This window comes from Telmatherina bonti, assembly GCF_933228915.1.
Source record: "Telmatherina bonti genome assembly, chromosome: 7".
In the NCBI taxonomy this organism is placed as follows: Eukaryota; Metazoa; Chordata; class Actinopteri; order Atheriniformes; family Telmatherinidae; genus Telmatherina; species Telmatherina bonti.
In genome coordinates, this window is record NC_136625.1 from 10,555,014 (window position 1) to 10,574,806 (window position 19,793).

Sequence of the window (19,793 nt, forward strand, 5' to 3'; positions counted from 1 at the left end):
TCAGAGTCGATGTTACCCCCCCGCTGCGGCTTTTTCACAGACTCTGACACCTTTATACACGCCCTTTGGGAGGGAAAATGTGTTAATTATTCTCCTCTGTTGGAGGCCAAGAAAATTTAACGTCAAGCTCAAAAATAAGTCTGCTGCATTGGAGGAAAATCTGCTCATTATCCCCTGCAATAACATGACTCAGTAGAATAAATCTGTGTTAAAAAGCTGGATGTTGAGACTGAAATTGCCTTTGCAGGAGTTGTTGTGATGTTGTTATTTTTCCTTGTTCCAATGCAGCAACCAGTTTTGTCTCTCTCGTAGCAAAATCACAGAAAATCCACTTTTTTTTTTTTTATTACTTATCATATTTAGAGATTTTTTAAAGTAAAGTGTGAAAGCGATTGCTTGCATTGTAAATGGACTTTTGACTGGATTTCAGTCCAGTTCTTTTTTCTTTTGGCCTTTTCTCCCCGTTTCCCCTTCCTAACAATGGCTTCCTGACCGACATCCTTCCATAGGGACCAGTACATGCATTACATCTGCTGAAGATAGTCTGACATTTCTTCTTTTTTTTTTCCTGCACTTGTCCAGTTCTCTAACATGATTTAAGGACACCAGCACATCGTGCTGAGATATGCCAGGTTTTCAGCTCTCTGAGAATCATCTTCATGATCAAACAAAGCTGTATTGTGTCTGAAAAACTGTGGTATCTTTGGTGAAATTGATGTTTTAACCTTGAGCTGCTTTTAACAAAGTTCCAATAACTGTGTTTCCATTTCAGTTTATCTCAAAATAATAGCAGTATCTGTCAATTTTCTACAAACTACAGTGATATGCAGGAGTTTTAATTGAATTAGGTTTCGTGTTTAGCAGCTTATGAAAGGTAGCCACGTAGCATCATTTTGGGGTATCTTGATTAGATTTGGCTTTTCTGACCTCTTCTTTCATTTTCCTTTCCAATTCTTCATAAAACTCTGCATTTTGCTGTTGTCTTGTTCGGGTTTGAACTGGTCACATGACCCCATGTCATGTCTGGGAAGGTGTAAATGCAAAAAAAAAAAAAAAAAAAAAAAAAAGCATAATTGTTCTGTATGAAAATGTAAAAAAAAAAAAAAAAAAAAAAAAAAAAAACAAATGAGAGAAAAAAAAAAGCCTGTTGAGCAATATCTAAGAGGTTTGTCAAAATCTAGATGTTTCCATTATTTTTTTTTATGTCACAATATTTAGGTTTTGCTCAATTCTAATGTTTAGAGAACACTGATTCATCCTTTAAGTTCTTTACTTCATTGTTTGAATGATTCATAAATGAGTGATAAATGGCTTAAACACAAACATGTTGTTCTGCAAAGGACCAGGAGCCAGAGCCAAACTAAAACTGAGGAACAAAGCAGCTAATGTCCGAATAAAAACTGTGAAAAATCTTAGAAAACCTGAGAAATATGACTCAAAGCCACTCTGAAAGACGCGAAGAAAGTCTGAAAAGAAAGTATAACTAAATGCGGGGTGGTTCAGGACTTCTGGACTGCAAATGAACACATCCGTAGTCTGTTTATACAAGCATAAAAAGATTCTGTGGTAATATGTGAACCAAGGCTGGCTGAAGCTTTTATGCAGAAAACTGGTCAAAGGTCTGCGGTTTGAGAAGGAAAACTTAACATATTTAATGGCCAGCATTGTCGACTCGCTGGTTTCCAGTCTGCCTCCAAGTTGTTGTGTGTTAGTGTATTTGTTCAGCCTACCATGAGGAAGTTACGCTGATGGCAGCATTGTTTGATGTGAGCACCGCAGGCCTGCTCCACACAATGCTAGTACAGCAGTTGAATGATACGAGGGCGCGATGGGAGGAATGGGGGGGGTCGCAGTGCTCAGCCACTGCTCACCGTTCACTACTTTTCTTTGTTCATTGTTATGAATAATACATCAGAGACACATTAGTTTGATTCATATTGCTGCTGGCTCCGCTGGAAGCTCACTCTTGGTTCTGCCCTCACTTATCACGTTCCATGTTCTATCTGGGTTGAGTCTATTCGGGGTGCCTTGCCAGTGTCAACAGCGCATTTGATCAATTCATGGACCAAGCAGGCTGGACTTTAAACAACTTCATCCTGCAGGCCATTTCCGGAAGCGCTGATAGAACCAGGTCACTCATTCACAATGGTCCTCTCACACTCATCCATCTTTCCCCTCCCTCTTATGCTCTCCATAGTAACCGGCTCACCCCTAGCAACCACGACCGGATACAGAGGCTGAGGCAAGAGTTCCAGCAGGCCCAGAACGTCCCGGACGACCCGGATGATCGCAGGAGGACCTACAGCTTCGAGCAGTCCTGGGTGAGTGTGTGAACTGAGAGGTGCCTGTGAGGCCAGAGAGGATGGCGACCTCAGGCAGGTTGCTGGCACCTGACAGTCCCTCTGGTTTACTGGAGGATGGTGCTAACCATCACTAACCACATTACCTATCAGCCTCGAACAAGACTGATGATCCGCTTCCACTTCAGGATGATCAGTTCCCTCCGGGGGCCTTCAGGGCTAATTAATCTACTGACTGCATGCAGGAGTCGTCACATCTCCTGACATCACTAACCTCACCCACCTGTCCCAACCCACTGCACTCATCCATCGCCCGTGTCTGTCTGTCAGTCATCCACATGGACCCGCCCACCACCTCATGGACTCTGGGTTCATCTCATGTCTGTCTGTGTAGAAGACGGGGGTTGGGAGGGTCTTTGTCTTTTTTTTTTCTTCTGTTAATAAAACCCTTTGTTTTAACTGTGCCTTTTGACAGTTGAAGGTCAGGGTTGGGGTTTTTTAATTTGCATGTATTTAATTGAAAGCTTTATGAGGTGGGAGGAGGGGCGACTGGTGCACTCTGAAGCAACAAGAGGCAACGCTAAACGAACAAATCCCAAACCTTCAAAGTTTTTTTGAGGTGATGAAATCGCATGTCATGTTTTTTAGTATTTATTTCAGTCTCCTCTGCTTCCTTGCACCGCACCTCAAGTGTACTTGATTTTTCATTTATTACCGAGCAACAAATCCTGATAAGAGAAGTCATCTGTAGCAGATTTTAAGTCTTTTTTTTTTATTTTCTGTAATTGGTAGCATCTTAGTGTAATGAGTATTGTGTTTTTGTTTTACACTAAATGAGGATATTTTCCTACGTAACTTTTGTGAAGTGTGAGACGACACGCATTTATGTTAATTTGACACATTCTGTCACAGTTATGTCTCAGCACAGACACAGTATCATGTTGTTTGTAATACATGCTGTAGTTAATGTTTGTAATCATGTATAGTTTGGTGATAGGTTGCACAGATGTGGGTTGTTTTAAACGAAACAAAAGAAGTGTTATAGAAACACTTCTTTTCTCCTACACAGAGTCCCATTACACACACACACACCGGTGTGTTTTTGTATATTTCTGTATCAACTCTTTTTATTCCTGATACATATTCCCAGTCAAACTGTGGCATACGACGGGAAAAGTTGATTTTTAACTGAAATGATGAAGTAAAAGCTCATGAACAGACTCGTTTGTGCTCAGGCCATTCTTTTGTGGAGAAGAAACTTAATAAAAAATTGTACAGTGTCATTTGGCAGCGTCAACCAGAGTCCTGCGTTTTAATGGGATCAGTGGACTGCTGCACATTCCAGTCGGCATTGTGCAACATGAGCCGGACGGTGTGGGAAAGAGCGCAGGTCACTTCTCCCTTTGTCTGAGCACAACTGAGCGTGCTCTCAGCTTGATGGAGCATTAGGTTTGTTTATGTCACTCACAGAAAAACTGGCCATTGTTATGTCATTCATTCTCCCATGAAAACTCCCCGTCAGCTCGTCCCACTCTCTCTAAATAAAAGTTCCCTTTAGCATCTTTAGTAGAGGTGGGGTATGTTTGAACTCTTTAATTGTGTTTATAAAAGAAGCCTTTCGTCTTAAATGTTTACATATTAAAGTTCATTTTGGCTGAAATGATTAGAAATCACATCGTGGACTTTCCACGATGGTTTCAGTCTGGGTGACCCCGTAAAGGTCTTTCTAAGTCCTCTTCACGCTGCCAGAGTGCAGCTTCCACTCAGGCTTCCCGTAATAGTTGCATGTTATTACACTCTGGTCATACTGCCGGGGCCATATGGAGAACAGCAGAATGTGTCTTTGAAATTCAATTACTTCCCTCGTGCATATATTACATTTTGTTGCTTCATCTGAGTGATGCGCTGCAAACCTCAAGGAGCCAGTGTCCTTTTTGTTAATTCACCTACAACTGGCCCACTTTCCAGTCTGTGCCAGGACTCTGCTACACATGAAGAGCTGCCAGTTGCGTATGTATTGTGATGCAATCAGTTGTCTAGGACACTGTAATTTAATGATGCAGATTTTTTTTTTTCCCTTTATGATTTAATGAGCAGCTTTTCTGATGTGTATTTAAAAAGAATGCTACATATAGGTCTGAAAATGTCTTCGGCCACAACATTTCTTTATATTTTTAATAAAAATAGAAATTATGGGGGGCGGTTCATTGGACCTCTGTATTACCACCGGATGGCGATAGGGTGTTCTACTGGATCGCCGGTGACACGGTGGTTCGGAAGAGGTTAAATATTGGAAACAGGCCAGGTATGTAAGAGAACAGCTTGTTTGAAAGTAAACATTTGGTATTTGGAGTCTGTATTCCTCAACACGGCTTGGACGCTCTTAAGCCTCATTGATGCTCCCTTTATGTGTGGAAATGATTACATCTGTGTCAAACATTACACCTCATATACTTCCATGCATGTTCTATGTTTGCACGGTTGTTCGGCGGTACATCCACTAAAGCAGACTTTCTCAAACTGGGGGGTCCTGGGGGTCCCATGATTATTTCTGGAAGTTGCCAGATCATTGTAAAAATATCGGGCCTACATTTGTTTGGACTTTTTATTTGGGTTTTCCCGAAGACCAACACCGGTTGTCATGAGGAGTTGAGGCTGAAAAGTTTTTGGAACTGCTGCTCAAGATGGCAGTGTTTCAGTAAATAGTCAACATGGCAACGATGGCCAAGAGCGCGGTAATTTAAGGTGGAAAGGCAGTACCTGGCAGTGGTCTGCAGGTATTGAAGACATTGCAACTCCTCTTTCTTCTTTGCTTCTTTTGTGAGGTTTACAGCGCAACACTCCCCCACAGTTTCAGGCCGTGTATGTGTGGCTTCATATCAGCAAATTCTTGGAAAATGAAAAAACATTTGCAAGTAAAGAGAAACAACATGGACAGAAGGCTCCATCCATATGCATATTTATCATAGAGTATAAGTTAGGGAATGCAGTGTTTTTTTATAGACCCATTAATATTCGATGCAGAACTCGTTGGACCAAATGGACCAAACTGCAGAACAGTTTGGTTCCTCCTGTGGTTATGTACAAAACTTGGTCCATTTTCAGGGGCAGTTTAGCCGTCACTTCATGCAGAAAACTGAGCTACACCACCGGACATCGCAGAGGGAGTATTGAGTTTTATAGCCAACACACAGCTGACAAAAGAAAAAAACCAAAGAAGAGGAACAGGAAAAAAAACTTCGCAAAAACCGCCAAATAAAAGACAGAAGTTGTTAAACAGTAAAAAAAAATTTTAAAAAAACAAAAAAAGAAAAACTTTCACTTTGGACCCTTGTTGGGCTTCAATGATTCGTATGTCAGCGTTCTGTAAATAAACAAACTCATTGAAAATGGTCGAAGGAGGATCAAATATCAGCAGAAAATGTCCAACTGGCGCCCAACACCACTTTAACATTTTATAAAAAAAAAATCTGTTTGATTGGAGGGAAGATCTAAAGAAAAGGTGATTGGACAGAGATGTTTGCACAGTACTGTGTATGGAAAGATGTATGTTTTGTTTTTTCTTCTTATTTACAACCATCTGTTAAAATCTAAAAGTATTACATCATTGTGGATTCCAGGAAATAATGCAAGTCACTTTTTTTAATGTTTATTTTTCTGCTAAACAGATTGGCTTACTTTAAATTAAAGGGACTGCTTCATGATTAAAATTAATGGGAGTCCTAATTCATTCTGACATGTAAAATTTCTCCTCCTCAAACCGGGACGTGCACACGGAGCCAATCAGACGGCGATCTTTCAGCAGCCACTACCCCACACACCTTTATTCGTCCATATTTATCTCCATTCCTTTGTTGTGTATGATATCTCCTCTTCGAGATGGGTGCGCTCTTTCTTATTTTTCTCTGTTGTTTGGGATTGCAGGGGAGGATTGTGGGTAGTATGGTCTAATTCCATCAAGGATGACTGATGCCCGCTCTCCCCAGCAGCGTCGCACCAGGCTTTATTGCGCCCATTTATACCACTATGGGAATAAAAGAGTTCATTCAGTAGATGTTGGGGGTTTACAGAGGGTATATTATTAGCTCTGGTATTTTACTGTAATATTTTAATACTTCTATTATTGCGCTTCCTTTAGGGTATTTTCCTCTCCCCTCTAAAATCACTGTGTTCTCGCAGATGAGCCAACATTCCCAGAAAAATGCAAGACTTGTGATCCTCTAAACGGTTTTTTTCTTTAGTTTTCATTTTCCTCAAGTAATAAAAATTGAGATTATCATTCACCCGTGGGCAATTTTCTATTCAGATATTGAAGAGGGGTTTGTGTTGGCGCTCCCCCCTCCCTTCCTGTCAGCAGAGCAATGAGGCAATGCCAATCAACCCTTTACATGATTACCCCAGCTTCATTTGGTTTAAAGGGGAAGTGTCTGTGGCACTCTAATGGCTTTATGGCCTCCCCCACCAACTGATGTCCGCTCTGCTCCCACACCGCTCTCAATACGTTTGCGTGGCCATAAAAGTAATTAGATTGGTTTTGTGTTGCAACTAATCTCCGCACAATTATTGCACCCACACCAGTAATGAACATGGCAAGAGCAGTGATAAAAGTGCTGCTGTGTTGTTGGCGTCCACTCTTTTATGTCTTAGAGGATCGGTTTTAGACGCGTTTACTGCAGGGACATTAAGGATAAGGGAATGTTTATGGTACAGGCTCAGTTTCCACATGGAGTTACAGTGATGACATGATGACAGTCAGTGCGCCTCAAGCTAAAAGTCCATTTGATGATTGATTGGTGTCAGAAAGCCAATCCTCCCAAAGCTTCCCAGCCTCCGAGGCAGGATATAAACTGAGGCCCAGTTCCAGTTCTCCGACTAGGGTCCCACCCCTCGGGCAGAGGGGGGATTGATTTTAGGATGTAAGCCTGTTTAAATCAAAATGCTTTTCAAAACCAGCGTAGACAAGAGGATCCCTCCTTGTTCTCCTCAGTTACCTGGATCAGGAGAAAACGATTGCACTTGAACATACCACAACAAGTTCCAGCTGTCGCTCAGGATCCACAGACTGGACAAGAAGTCGACTCACCAGGGCAGAAGGGGAAATAAAAACCTACGTAATCACTAACAGTAAATGGGAATAGATAAAGTAGCTCAAACTCTCATTATGTCCGCTGTTTCTGCACTCAGTTTGGTCACACGATGCGAAAACTGGTGCTAGTTTTGGGAAAACTAAGATGCCAAACAGGAACTTGTGCGTGGCGTGCAAAGTTAGCAGTTAGCTTTACACCGTTGGTCCCGACTGTTACACTAAACCACCGAGTGAACATTGTCACCCACAGAGGAGATGTCTTTTCTACAACTTGCATACCCCCTCCCCACAAAAAAAAAGAAAACAAAGACAAAAATAAAAACCTAACAAGCCAGAGACAACGCTGACATTATGCGGGTATTGGAAATGCAACAGACATGATCAGACTGTTGGACGTGTCTGCCTGGTGTCTAATGAGGCATATTTTAATCCATTCGACTCCGATACTTTGACCAACAATTACCCCCCCCCCTGATAAATAAATTTATCAGGAGACAGAAGTTACGTGATTTTCTTTGTCGTATGTTTCTTTGAGTTTAAAAACAAAAGCAATTATCTCTATTTTCTGAGGTGAGAATCCTGAATCTCTTTGAGAAAGTGTGTTTAAAGGAGACTTTTTCCCCCTTTCATCTGTGAGACTAAAGCACATGAAGCTTTTGGAGAAGAATTAAGGGAGATAATGAGACGCCGCCAGTGAGAAGGCCATGACGGGCTATTTGCCTGCAATAATCCGTTGTTGTTCTTCTGCTTTCAGACCTGTGAGCAAAACACAACATGAAACATTGTCAGCCTCAGAAATACTGTATTTTAGCCCAAAAAAAAATGAAACAACTGAAATGCATGTCTATGTTTGTGTTAAAGATCCATCTAAATGTTTGGGAGTGTTTGTGTGTGCAGGTGTGTGTACCTGTGAAAAACATTTGCCACCATTAAACACACACCTCTGTACAGCTGAGAAGTTGTACATGAGCTGTTAATGTTGGGGTGTTTCGGGGGGAGGAATGTCACAATGTCGAATGTTGTCTTTTTCATTAACACCCACTAACAGCATCTCATCACCATAACCCTTCTCTGAGTCTCCAGCATGGCCCTTCTCTCCCTCCCCCTCCCTCCCCCTCATGTGTCTGCATCTCACCTTCATTTCGACCTGAAAGGAGACGAGCTCAGGGCGTGTCGGCCAGACTAACTGCTGGTAAGTGTCTGCGGTTTGGGTGGTGGTGGGAGGGAGGGCAGATTTTGTGAGGTATCGTGTGTCAGACATGGCTGCTGGTTTTACTGGTCTCCTGCGTGGAAACCCAGTTATGATTTCCACGCTTTGAAGATAGACTGAGGTATTGTTTTTTTTTTTAATGCATTTTAGTTAATCAGTAAAATCTGTTAGAGAACATAAATGTGCTGATTTTCACGTGACTTCCTTGCTGTAAGTGTTAAACTGATCTCTCAGTGAATAAGGACACGTTCACATCAGCCTTTTGGGTCCGAATCCCAGTCCGTTTGCTCGGAAAATCTGCTTCGTTTGGGGGAAATGTGAATGAGCCAAACGAATTCTGATGCAGATCAAAGAAGCGGACTCGTTTCGCCACAAACGCAGCCTTCGGCCCGTTTCAAGTGGATCAAATACAAGAAGTGGACTACAAAAAAAGTCACTTCCTGCATTTGACGTAGCATTGCATTGTGGGTAAATACATAGCAATGGCGTTAAGAGTCCTCTGCCTCGTCTGGTGTTCATACTGTAGTATGCTTGCATAAGACAAAATAAAAACCCAAAACAGCAATAGTTTTGTCTCCATGTTTAGCCCCACTGCAACTGAGCCGAGTCCCCAGTCGGACCGAGTCCCCAATCGGACCGAGTCCCCAGTCGGACCGAGTCCCCAGTCGGACCGAGTCCCCAATCGGACCGAGTCCCCAGTCGGACCGAGTCCCCAATCGGACCGAGTCCCCAGTCGGACCGAGTCCCCAATCGGACCGAGTCCCCAGTCGGACCGAGTCTAGCGGACGATCCTGATGTGAATCCACCCTAAGTTCACATTATGGTCATAAAGGCTCTAAACGAATAACTTCAGCCCTTTTAAAAAGAGATTTAATCCAGACAATTCACATTGATCTTTTACTTATCCCTTACACAACTGCGCCTGCAAACTAGTCAGGTAGCTGGCAATATGATGGACATATTTATAAATCCAGCCACTTCAGCGACAGTAGAGGTCAGGCAGAGGAGCAGCTGTTGGAGTCATCCAGAAACACACGGATCCTCAATCCTGGATGTTTGTTTTCCGCTTCCACTGAAATGAGAAATAATTACTTTAATAAAGCTTCATGTAAAAATTATTGACACAAGTTAATTGTAAACTGTTTCATTTTTATTTTGTTTAGTTTGGGCAATAGTTTGCCAAAAGGTCAACAACACAGTAATAGTTTTTTGGTGAACTGGTTTGATCTGTCCTTCCACTGGCAAATGTCCTGTAAGTTTTAGGATGTTCCATCGAAACCAGAGATGCAGAAATTAGGTCAGATTTTATTTTAGATGAAAAATGACCTTTTTCAAAAGTACTCAAATGCCATTTATGTAAGTTTATTTTCAAATATAATAATTTCCATCAACTCGAGGCTCAAATGGCTGTAAAAATGTTTTGATTGGCGTCAGGATTATGACGGGGGTCCTTGGCTAATCTTGTGCTGTGTAAGGGATCCCTGTGCTGAAAAAACTTTTACAAAGGTCACCCTGAATGTGTCCAATCTTCTGAACACAAAGCCATAAATCCATGAAATATGTCAACACACACCATCTGTACAAACAAAGAAAAGGCTTTTTATCATTAAAGAATCTTTTTTCACTGTATTAGTTTCTAACGACGATATCTGAGATCCATCCTGAAGAAAGATTGGGATGTTCTGAAGGTTTTTATAAAGAATTACATTTAAAGTTCTCTTTAGAAACACAAAACAGATAAATGACATTTTCCTTTTTCCCGAGAACGTTGTTGACTCTGGACCATGTACGTAGACCTATAGGGCCAGACATGTGGTTAAAATATTCCAGCCTTTATAATTCAATTTTACTTACTATTTATTGAAGTTTATACCCATTATTATGTTTTATTATAACAAATAAAAAATTGATAATACAGAATGTTTCAGTTAAAGTCCATCCTAAACTTTTAATGAGCGCATTTCACTCTCCTTTGCACTCATTATATTTTGTGGGTCTTTAATGTTACAAAAGAAAATCAATGTTTTCTTAAACTGTGTCATTCAGAAAAAAAGGTAAAATTTTTCCCAAAGGGAAGGAAAGACTGAAGAAGTTTTGTAATTTCATCAAGTTGTTACACAGAAGTTCCATCATATCGTTTAAGTGTAAATAAAATTTGATTATCATCAGAAAGACAAAAGCAAGTAAAAGCAAAGCAGAGAAAACTTAGATTTATCTGCATGAATCCCATTTAGTACGACTGCATAAATATAATCAATCATCTTAAAAGCTGCAGCCATAAAGAGCAACTTACGGTCTGTCCTAAAGGACCTCTCCGAAGCTAAAAGAAATAAATGGAGCTCTGAAGCTCGTTTGCTTATCATTCAGAGAATTCAAACAATGTTTGTCATGGCTGCTACTTGGATATTTCGTTATTTCCCTCAATGAGAAACTTTCTTAGGAAAACAAAGACTTTTCCACAAGACCTCAAGTCTGCTCCGATTGGCTAAAACTCTTCCAGGCATTTCAAACCGCTGACGTCACACTCAAAACCCAAAAACCCCGAAACATGTGATCAGTTCTCAAAGCTTAATAAAGGCGTATTAAAGACAGGAAGTGGTTCAAAGTCACATGAACGAAAAGAAAAAAGTCCTCTCCAGGCTTGTTATGCTGTTGTGGAGGCACTTCCCAAATTTCCCTTCATTACTCCCCGCTCGTACTGCAAGCTGTTTAGCTTCATGAATGTTTAAGTGGACACAGAAAAGACATCATATTTATGTAACTGGGAGTGTAAAAGTCCCAGCTGTCCCACAGTCAAATGAAGCTGAGAGAACACCGGACAGTTTACTGGGGCACCTCATCACAACCCGTTATTTATAGTGATAATTTGGTTTTTCTATAAACTCATCAGCCACCAGATTACAACCACCTCCTGCATTGTCTGGTTCTGGCCGTGCACGTAGAGCTCCTGCAGGTGTGCTGCGTAGCAGCTGGTCTTTCTTTGCTCCTCTGGGTTGTGGGTCCTCTGTGGATGGGTCTAGTGTGGTTGCATCCAGCAGATGCTTGATCGCGTCGGGATCTGGGCAGTTTAGAAGTCAAGTCGAGGCCTCGGGCTTTACGCACGTTCCCCGAGCTGTTCCAGTTTTTTTGGAGAGTGGTGGCGGGGAGGGAGGGGGGTGGCGGGACACTTTGTCCTCTTGAAGGAGGCTGCTGCCCTCACGGTTTACTGTTGCCGGGGGAAACAGTTTATACTCGTCTGCAGCTAAATTTAACTGAACGATTTAAGTCCAAATGCAGGAAATTAGTGTTTTTACATCGTTTGTCAGTAGTTTTAATAATGTGGCTGATTGGTTTATTTTTGATAATCCATCAGATTATCAAATAGCTTTGTGTCTCAGAGAATTTCAATGAACAAGATCCTTTATTTGGGACATGAGAGTGTCGCTTATTATGACCGCTAACTGATCTGCTATGTTGCTGTTTCCAGTCGAACACCAGCAGCAACGGTCCGGGCGGGTACAGCCAGCCGGGTCGGCACTCGGTCTCAGTGGAGGTGCAGATGCAGCGACAGAGGCAGGAGGAGAGGGACTCGTTCGCCCAGGCACAGCGGCAGTACAGCTCCCTGCCACGGTAAGGCTGATGAACGCAGAGCGGCATGCGCTTGTTTGTCTCTGTCTGACAGTCCACACGTTGTGCCAGGAGATTTTCTTTTCTGTCTGTGTGATATAAAAGGTGGCTATAATTGAATGCACCTCGATCGGTGACGTGTGTGTGGTCTGCACGACCGTCCGATTATGTCAGATTCACTGTAATAGCCTTAAAACTCTACAGATGGGCAGATTCTATACATTTAAACATCAGAGTGGAGAAAGAGGTCGGAGATGGTCATTTTCAGACCACAAATGTACACAGTGAGTGTGAGAACGGACGGATCATGTTACCCACTCACACGGATCTGACATGGTTGTTTTCCTCTGCCTTAATGTAATTCCCTTTGATCTGCATGAGATGCCGACGACTTGTTCCAGGAAAGGCTGGGGTGTGGGTGCCGTGGACGGTTTTTCATTGTTTTCTAGTTTATCGTGTCAGTTGAGGATTAAGAGGGATGAACATCTGCCACCTGTGTGTGTGGGTGTGTGTGTGTGTGTGTGTGTGGGTGTGTGGGTGGGTGGTTGTCCAATCAGGCCTCTTTATTCTCAGACTGTGTTGTAACCTGCCCTTTACACAGATGCACCCAAACACCCTCCTGCTTGTCATTGACCAGATCTTAGACCCTGATGACATATCTGAATGGCTTCCTGTGTTCATGGCTTATTTTTGTGCTTCCACCATTTCCATCATTTAACCATATATGTTGTTTTCTCTCTAAATTACATTTAAAGGGAATTTTTAACCTGCAAAAAATTCCAACTCCTTGTGTGTTTAGTGCCATTGGCTTCTGTAATCCTCCAGTAGATGTGTGTTTTTACCCCTCTAAATTTTGAGTCCAGCATGTTGAAATATTTAAAGGTTTGTGACAACACAGCATGTCTGGATCAGTTAAAAAAAAAAAAAAAAAAAGGTTAGCAAAGTACCAGCTTTAAGGTCAAATTGATCACTATTATCTTTTTTTATATAAAGTAAAAACTTCACAGCAAACATGAGCGTTTAAATGGTGGAAAGCTTTCAATGTATTTCTAGTTGTTCATAGTACTTTTCAATGTCTTTTAAGTAGGGAAGGGAAAATCAAATCGAAAAATCCAATATCAGGATTTTTATGTTCCACAATTGTAAAATATATTTTTTTTTTTTTGTTAAAAAATATCAATTTTTTTTTTTTTTTTTTTTCTCAAATTAGTAGAAATAATCCATTATGAAATTTTAGTCATTTTTATTGGGGTTTTTTTTTGTTTTGTTTTTTTAAATATTTTTACTTGTCTTCTTGGGCATTACAGCAGCAGAATGATGGTCTGGCTACTGTGTTGTTTTTTTCCCAATTGAAATCAAGAAACTGACTCGCAAAAAAGGTTTTGTACATTTTTTTTTTGTTTTTAATCTACAAAAATCAGCAATATTGAAGAATCATGAGAATCCTACTTTATATCGAATCGGCACCCAAAATATCGCAATCGAATTGGGACGAAAGCACTTCGTCACAGCCCCACTTTTAAGCGTCATCCTGCCACGCTAATTCCACAAAACTCTACAGGAAAACAGCAAATATTTGCCTCTCAGTTTTCAGAGGTGATAGTCATCAATCTAAAAGAAAATGAAGTGCATCATGATCGTTATAATGTGCAATACTGGGTCTCATCTTACACGCATCACAGCCCAAATACACAACAATGTTTTAACAAAAAGTAATGAACACAAGTTTATAAACTCGCTTAGAGAAGCACTTTTGAAACATGGGAAGATTTTCTCAGTAAGTCACCGTAGAAAGATGCCTTATTCAGCATCCGTCTTGCATCCTGTCTCTTCTCTGAGCTCTCTAATCCCTGTAAAAATCAGTCCCTTGTTCTCTCATCTGTTGCTCTGCTACTTTATCTCTTTCTTTATCTTTCCTTTTACAATCATGTATTCTTGCATTTCTTGAAAGAATGAGCCATTCTACACTTTTCAAAATATCCACTGGCTGGTGTGTGACGCGGTGCCAAAAGTAAAACTTGGCTATGAACTGCAGAATTCCACATAAAAAGGTTGAGCTACAACGGCTCCAGGAATGTGCTTAATGAATGCTGCTGCACCATCAAAACAAATCAGAAACACATACTTATAAGGTCAGAAAATTATGTACTGTAATGCACTGGCAACCTGTTCAGGGTGAACTCAATGTGACCCAATGAGAACTGGGAAAGGAGCCAGCTTCCCCACAACCCTGAACTGGACTAAGCAATATAGAAAATGAAGGAATAAATTAATGAATGAAAGTTATTTAGGACTACCTTAAAGTATTTTGTCTGTTTTGAAGAAGTAAAGAGGGAACATAAATATTTCTGTGTATCTCATTCCTGGTAAAAGAAAATTAATAATCAATAACTAAACCTTTTTTTTTTAATTACACACTTTTTTCTAAAACACATTACAAAGTTATGTATGTATAATAGACTACAAAGTAAAAGTAAATTAATTCAGTTTGAGTCATTTCAGTTTTATTTGCTGTCAACTCAAGGCACATTTACGAACACGGCCTGATTCCATACAATTCATTTCCATCCAGTAATAATCCAGTTAAAACAAATCCCTGATATGACCCACATTAATCCAGTTTTTATTACATGTTCACATAAGCCACTTCATAAAGAATGATTACTGAGCTAAGAAAACCAAGACATTGAACTGAATCTTTTATTCCTTGCCATCCCCCACCCTGAGCATGCATGGGGTGGTGGGCGATAGTGGAGAGGAAAAACTCCCTTTCAGACTCTGGAAGAGCGGCCATTTTTCCTCAGCCGGTTGGGAAGAACAGTGGATGAAATTAAAATGAAGTTAGATCATTTTGGGGGGAAGTGATGATGTAAATTATAATATATTTGTTGGGAAACATTCCAGTCATACATGAATAACATCAGAAAAGTTTATTTAAAGTGAATATGAGCAGCTGCTTCCATTTCTTTCTCCATTTTTGTCTAGTTGATGTCCACCGAACTTATTTCTCCAAGACGTCAGAGTTGTAGTTTCCATTTCGGACAACTACTTCCTCCACTAAGTTACAACCACTAGCTGTGTAGCTGGTTGGAGGTCCAGTTTAATCACATTAAACCAGTAAAAGGAAGCAGTCTTTCTAAAGGTCAGCTCATATTTGCTTCACCAGTGAGTGCAAATTTAGTTCCCAATTTTAATCGTTCAGTCTGTTTAATGACGTTTCTGTCTCTACAAAGTCAAACCAAGCATTACATTCTGGTTTTCTTGTACCTCCATATGTATACGCCATTAAGTATGTTATCTTTTATTGCTTCACCATTGTACTTTAATCCACCGTTATCGACATAAATCCCTTCCTTGATAAATATTGCAAGCGGCTTTGCTGAAAGATTAATGAACTCCCGTCGCGCTCCAGTGGACATCCCGTGGCCTCATCTCTTCACTTTTCCACTAATTCCACCAATAAACTGCTATGTTTGGATAAACCCAGCTGCAGTGTCTTGAGAGCACAATTTATTGTTTGACTTCCAGCATGCCATCGTGTGAAGTCAGAGGCAGAGAGTAGATTGTGGTGTTTGGGAAATTGCGGCCTTGATGGGATTCACATGCTCCGGCGTTGATTGTAGAGGTTAAATTTCGTCCCGACTCTAGACTGCAATTGGAGCTGCGATTAAAAACAGCAGCATTCCTTTAAAAAAAGAGAGTTTTTGCTGTAGATAAAAGGTCGGTTCCCCGGTGGGCAAGATCTCCTCCTAAACAAGGATCTGGGAGTGGAAATAAATCCCTGACATTTGAGACAATGACGAGAAGTGAATGGTCCCTCGTATTTATCATCGACAAGCGGCATTGATCTCCAAGCCAAAGTAATGCCATTACAGGAGGCTGCTGGGGTGATCTCACTGGTGTGTCACATGTCAATCCACCCTACAACCTCTCAGCATCCTGTTTTTCCTCTCTATCCCACCTTTCCCCGTTCTTTTCTATCTGTCATGCATCAGTGTTCATGAGCAGAATACAGAACAGTATCCATATTTCTGTATTTACCACACACACACTGGCTCCCCCTTGGCGCAGCATCAGACAGAGGCAGTGATCTGGTTTGCATTTCTCAGCAGGAAGGCAGACCAGCTTTGGCCTCTTTGTCAACATATGAAATGAAATCAGATGCCGGGGACGCCTGTCTCTGAAAATTGGAATCAGTCAAGCGTGCGGAAGAATAAACCTGGGCTATATTCTCCTATCTCACAGATCGAGGAGCGTATCCACTCCCAATTGCATTCAATCTCTGTTGAATAAAAACAAAGGTCTTTTCTGTTCTCATTAAAGAATTTTTTTCCCTTCTCTCCTGCTGAAATCCAAACACGGGAATAATACGATTTCTTCACAGCTGGCTGATAAACCTGCTAATTATGCATGGCTCGGAGTCAAAAGCCCATTGATGTTTTTGTGCGTTGTCTTCTTCTATGTCCCTGCTCTCGCTTCGCCTCGCCCCAGAGATAAACTGGTGAAGCTGCTGGGTGTTGGATACTTATGCATGTCGTGTGCTCATGCACACACAAAGGCAAAGCTGCCACAAAGAGACCAGCCGAGCAGAAATTAAAGGCGATGACACACATCTGGATTTTTTTTTTTTTTTTTTTTTTTAACCCCCCCCCCCCCGATTCATAACACTCAACTGTGTCTTTAAGGCGCTCATGTCAGGTGTCACATGTCAGCGTAGGTGTTTCCACTGAGGACAAGGCAGTCCCTTGACTTTCAAACTGCAAAAGGTCTACGATCACTGTCTGTCAGATCGAGTGGTTGTTCCATTCAGTCTTGGGCCTAATGTGCTGGGAGGGGATTATGACGTGGTTAGGTGTCCCTGTATGTCAGTGCTGTGGGTTGGTTGTATCCCAGAATTTGTGAAGCAGTAATGATGCATCACTTGTTAGTGAAAGCGATGTTTTGACTACAGAACGACAAACATCCGTATTCAACAATGTGATGAGTTTTAAACAAATACTCGTTCCTGGTCGCTGTGTCTTGACAAGACAGTTTTTAGTTTTAGAGCAAACCTTTACTTGTAGAAACCCCCCCCCCCCCCCCCCCCCCCCCCCCCAAGGACACAGACAACCACTAGACCTAGTGACACAACCAATCAGGTTCAAAAAGGTCGTTCAGTTGTAGTAGTGTTTATTAAGCAGGGCGGGATTATAAATGCACAAGCCACTAGGCCCAGAGTGTTCCAGGGGCCCCCTTTCCCACCTCAACATTGTGAAAATTGTGAATGATACACTATGAAAAGACATTTCTAACATCTCTCAGCCAGTGGTACCGATAGCAAGACACTAGACACTGTGGTGTAACTATCTGGCTTTTATGTACATTCTGTTTCATGTCTAAACTGCTGATGTTTGCCCTAGATGGGTCCCACATCAATTCAATTCAACTTTATTTATATTTTATTACATCGTCCCCATTGGATATGGATAATGCCCATTGGATAACCCAGCCTTGTTGTTAGGTTGTAGATTTGTTGATCTTACCTTATAGATAACTGACCTCAGTGCCAGCATTAAGTTTTAACACAGACACTTTAGACCAGATCTCCAAAGTGACCGTCTGTTGTCAACGTCCCCCATTTGAGGGACCTCAGGTTTTAAAAGGTTAAAATTTTTACTGCTAACTTGCCAAATGAAGGCACATCTTTATAACTTTGGAGCTCAAATTTATTCTTATTACTCTCTCAGGCAACCCAGGAAAAACCCCAGCACCATCTCCCAGGACTCCTGGGATAAGGCGTACCCACCAGGCGAGGGCTTCCAGACTGCCAAGGACAACCCCAGGTACTCCAGCTACCAGGGCTCCAGGAATGGCTACCCGGGTGGAGGAGGAGTCAACGCCAGAGTCCTTTTGGAGGCCCAGGAGCTCCTGAGGCAGGAGCAGAGACGCAGAGAGCAGGAAGCCAAAGGAAAGTTGATGCAAGAGGGCAGCGGTAACAGCAGCTACGAGGGGTACACGGCACACCTGAAGGACCCAGCCTCCCCCAAGGGTCCATACCGCCACGATGTGCCGCCTTCGCCTTCACAGTTAGCCAGGCTGAATAGATTGGGCTCAGAGAAAGGTAGACTTTTTTACTCTTGAGGAGTAATGTGGGACTGAAGGATGAACTTGTTGTTGAAGAGCTCCTGTAAGGAAACGGTAACAGCGAAAAGCACAGCCTAGAGGTCTTATAGCTTAGCCGCGATCTTAGGGGTCGTGAAGTCAGCGCAGTATGCGGGTGTTTGTGCTCATTCCCCACACTGTGTTCATGACCTACACTAGTTGTCAGTCAGTCAGTCACCCTCCTGCAACTACGAGATGCTCAGTGCCTTCTCTGCATCACAAACACGACTAACTCAGTCGTTCAGAATTCTGATTCACCGAGATTCTGACAATCAAACGGGCAGACGAGTGGGCGCCTACAGCCCACAGGGAGGCGCTAGCTTCTGTGTGTGGGTACGTGACGAGGTACGCGTTTCACTATCGAGTGCGAGTGTCCTGCAGATGAGTCATCCCACCCGTCGTTCCTCTACTTTCTGGTTTTTCTCCACAGCAGTAAAACTTTCACACTGCTCCTCAGAGAGCAGAGAAAACAAAGTGTGGGAAAGAAAGCAGGGCACAGTGTGTGTGTGTGTGTGTGTGTGTGTGTGTGTGTGTTATTAATAAAAGCCCCTCTTCATAAATGATTCATATTGTGTGTTATCTCCTCGGAGGAGACTCAGGCAGAGAGGGTAGACAGCTCTGATCCTTTGCCTGGCCCTTCTGCTCGTTCCTGGGCTCGACTCGCCGGACTGCCTGCCCGGAGCTCCCATCCTCTCCTCGTTGTTCTCTCTGTTCGCTGTGCTCCTTTCTTCTACCTCAACACCCCCACCTTCAACCTCCTCTCCTCTCATCACCCACCTTTCTCTCACCGCCACCCCCCCTCCCTCCCTCCCCGCTCTCCCTCCTCTTCCTCGTCTCTCGAGTCAGACTCTGCACTGAATTTTTCATCAGAAGCCACCTGCTGCCTGCCGGAGCCAGAGAACGCCGCCACCAGAGGCTCTGACAGAGGGCCCAGCTTCTGACACGAACACATGAATAAAAGCAGAAAAAGAGGGAGAATAAAGACGAGTCGAGGCACAATGAGCCTCCCCATGTAAAATTAGCAGGAGCTTTTTTTTCCTCCCTCGTTTTTGAAAAAGAAAAATTGTCCCCGACAGTTAATTGCTTTCAATTGCTGTAATTGCTTTTTGTATTTCTACCTTTTTAAGCATTTAGCCAACAGTCTTCTCCACAGTGATTTAAAGAGAGGGAGCCGGCAGGGGGGCTAGCTTGCTTTGTTTCTCATATAAAAAAAAAAAAAAAAAAAGCAGTCAGTGAATGAAGAAAGTGCTGCTGGATTTAAAAGGAGCTTTAATAAACAGACACAAGTGAGTTTCTGCGAGTTTCTCTGTTGGTTTTGCTCAGATTTTGAGATGTCATGTTGCAGTGGTAGAAAAGGAAAATTTATTTAAAAACAAAAGCTGTTTTCTACCACTAAAATTAATGGATAATGCTCATTTACCTCAACTTTGTACATTAGTTTAGCTTCTGT

At 42.1% G+C, this 19,793-nt stretch overlaps 1 protein-coding gene across 6 annotated transcripts in view; it reads left to right on the forward strand.

The window, feature by feature from the left end:
* Nucleotides 1-19,793, forward strand: part of pard3ab (par-3 family cell polarity regulator alpha, b) — a 305,596-nt gene that overhangs the window by 283,717 nt on the left and 2,086 nt on the right. For all 6 annotated transcript variants that reach the window (XR_013771364.1, XM_079243165.1, XM_079243169.1 and 3 more), the window contains 3 exons: nucleotides 2,198-2,321; nucleotides 12,063-12,205; nucleotides 17,929-19,793. The exon at nucleotides 17,929-19,793 is cut by the window's right edge. Coding sequence is in view for 5 of the 6 variants with exons in the window: in XM_079243165.1 (XP_079099291.1) it covers nucleotides 2,198-2,321; nucleotides 12,063-12,205; nucleotides 17,929-18,322 (661 nt within the window). In the remaining variant the exon portion in view is untranslated. The remainder of the gene's footprint in view (nucleotides 1-2,197; nucleotides 2,322-12,062; nucleotides 12,206-17,928) is intronic.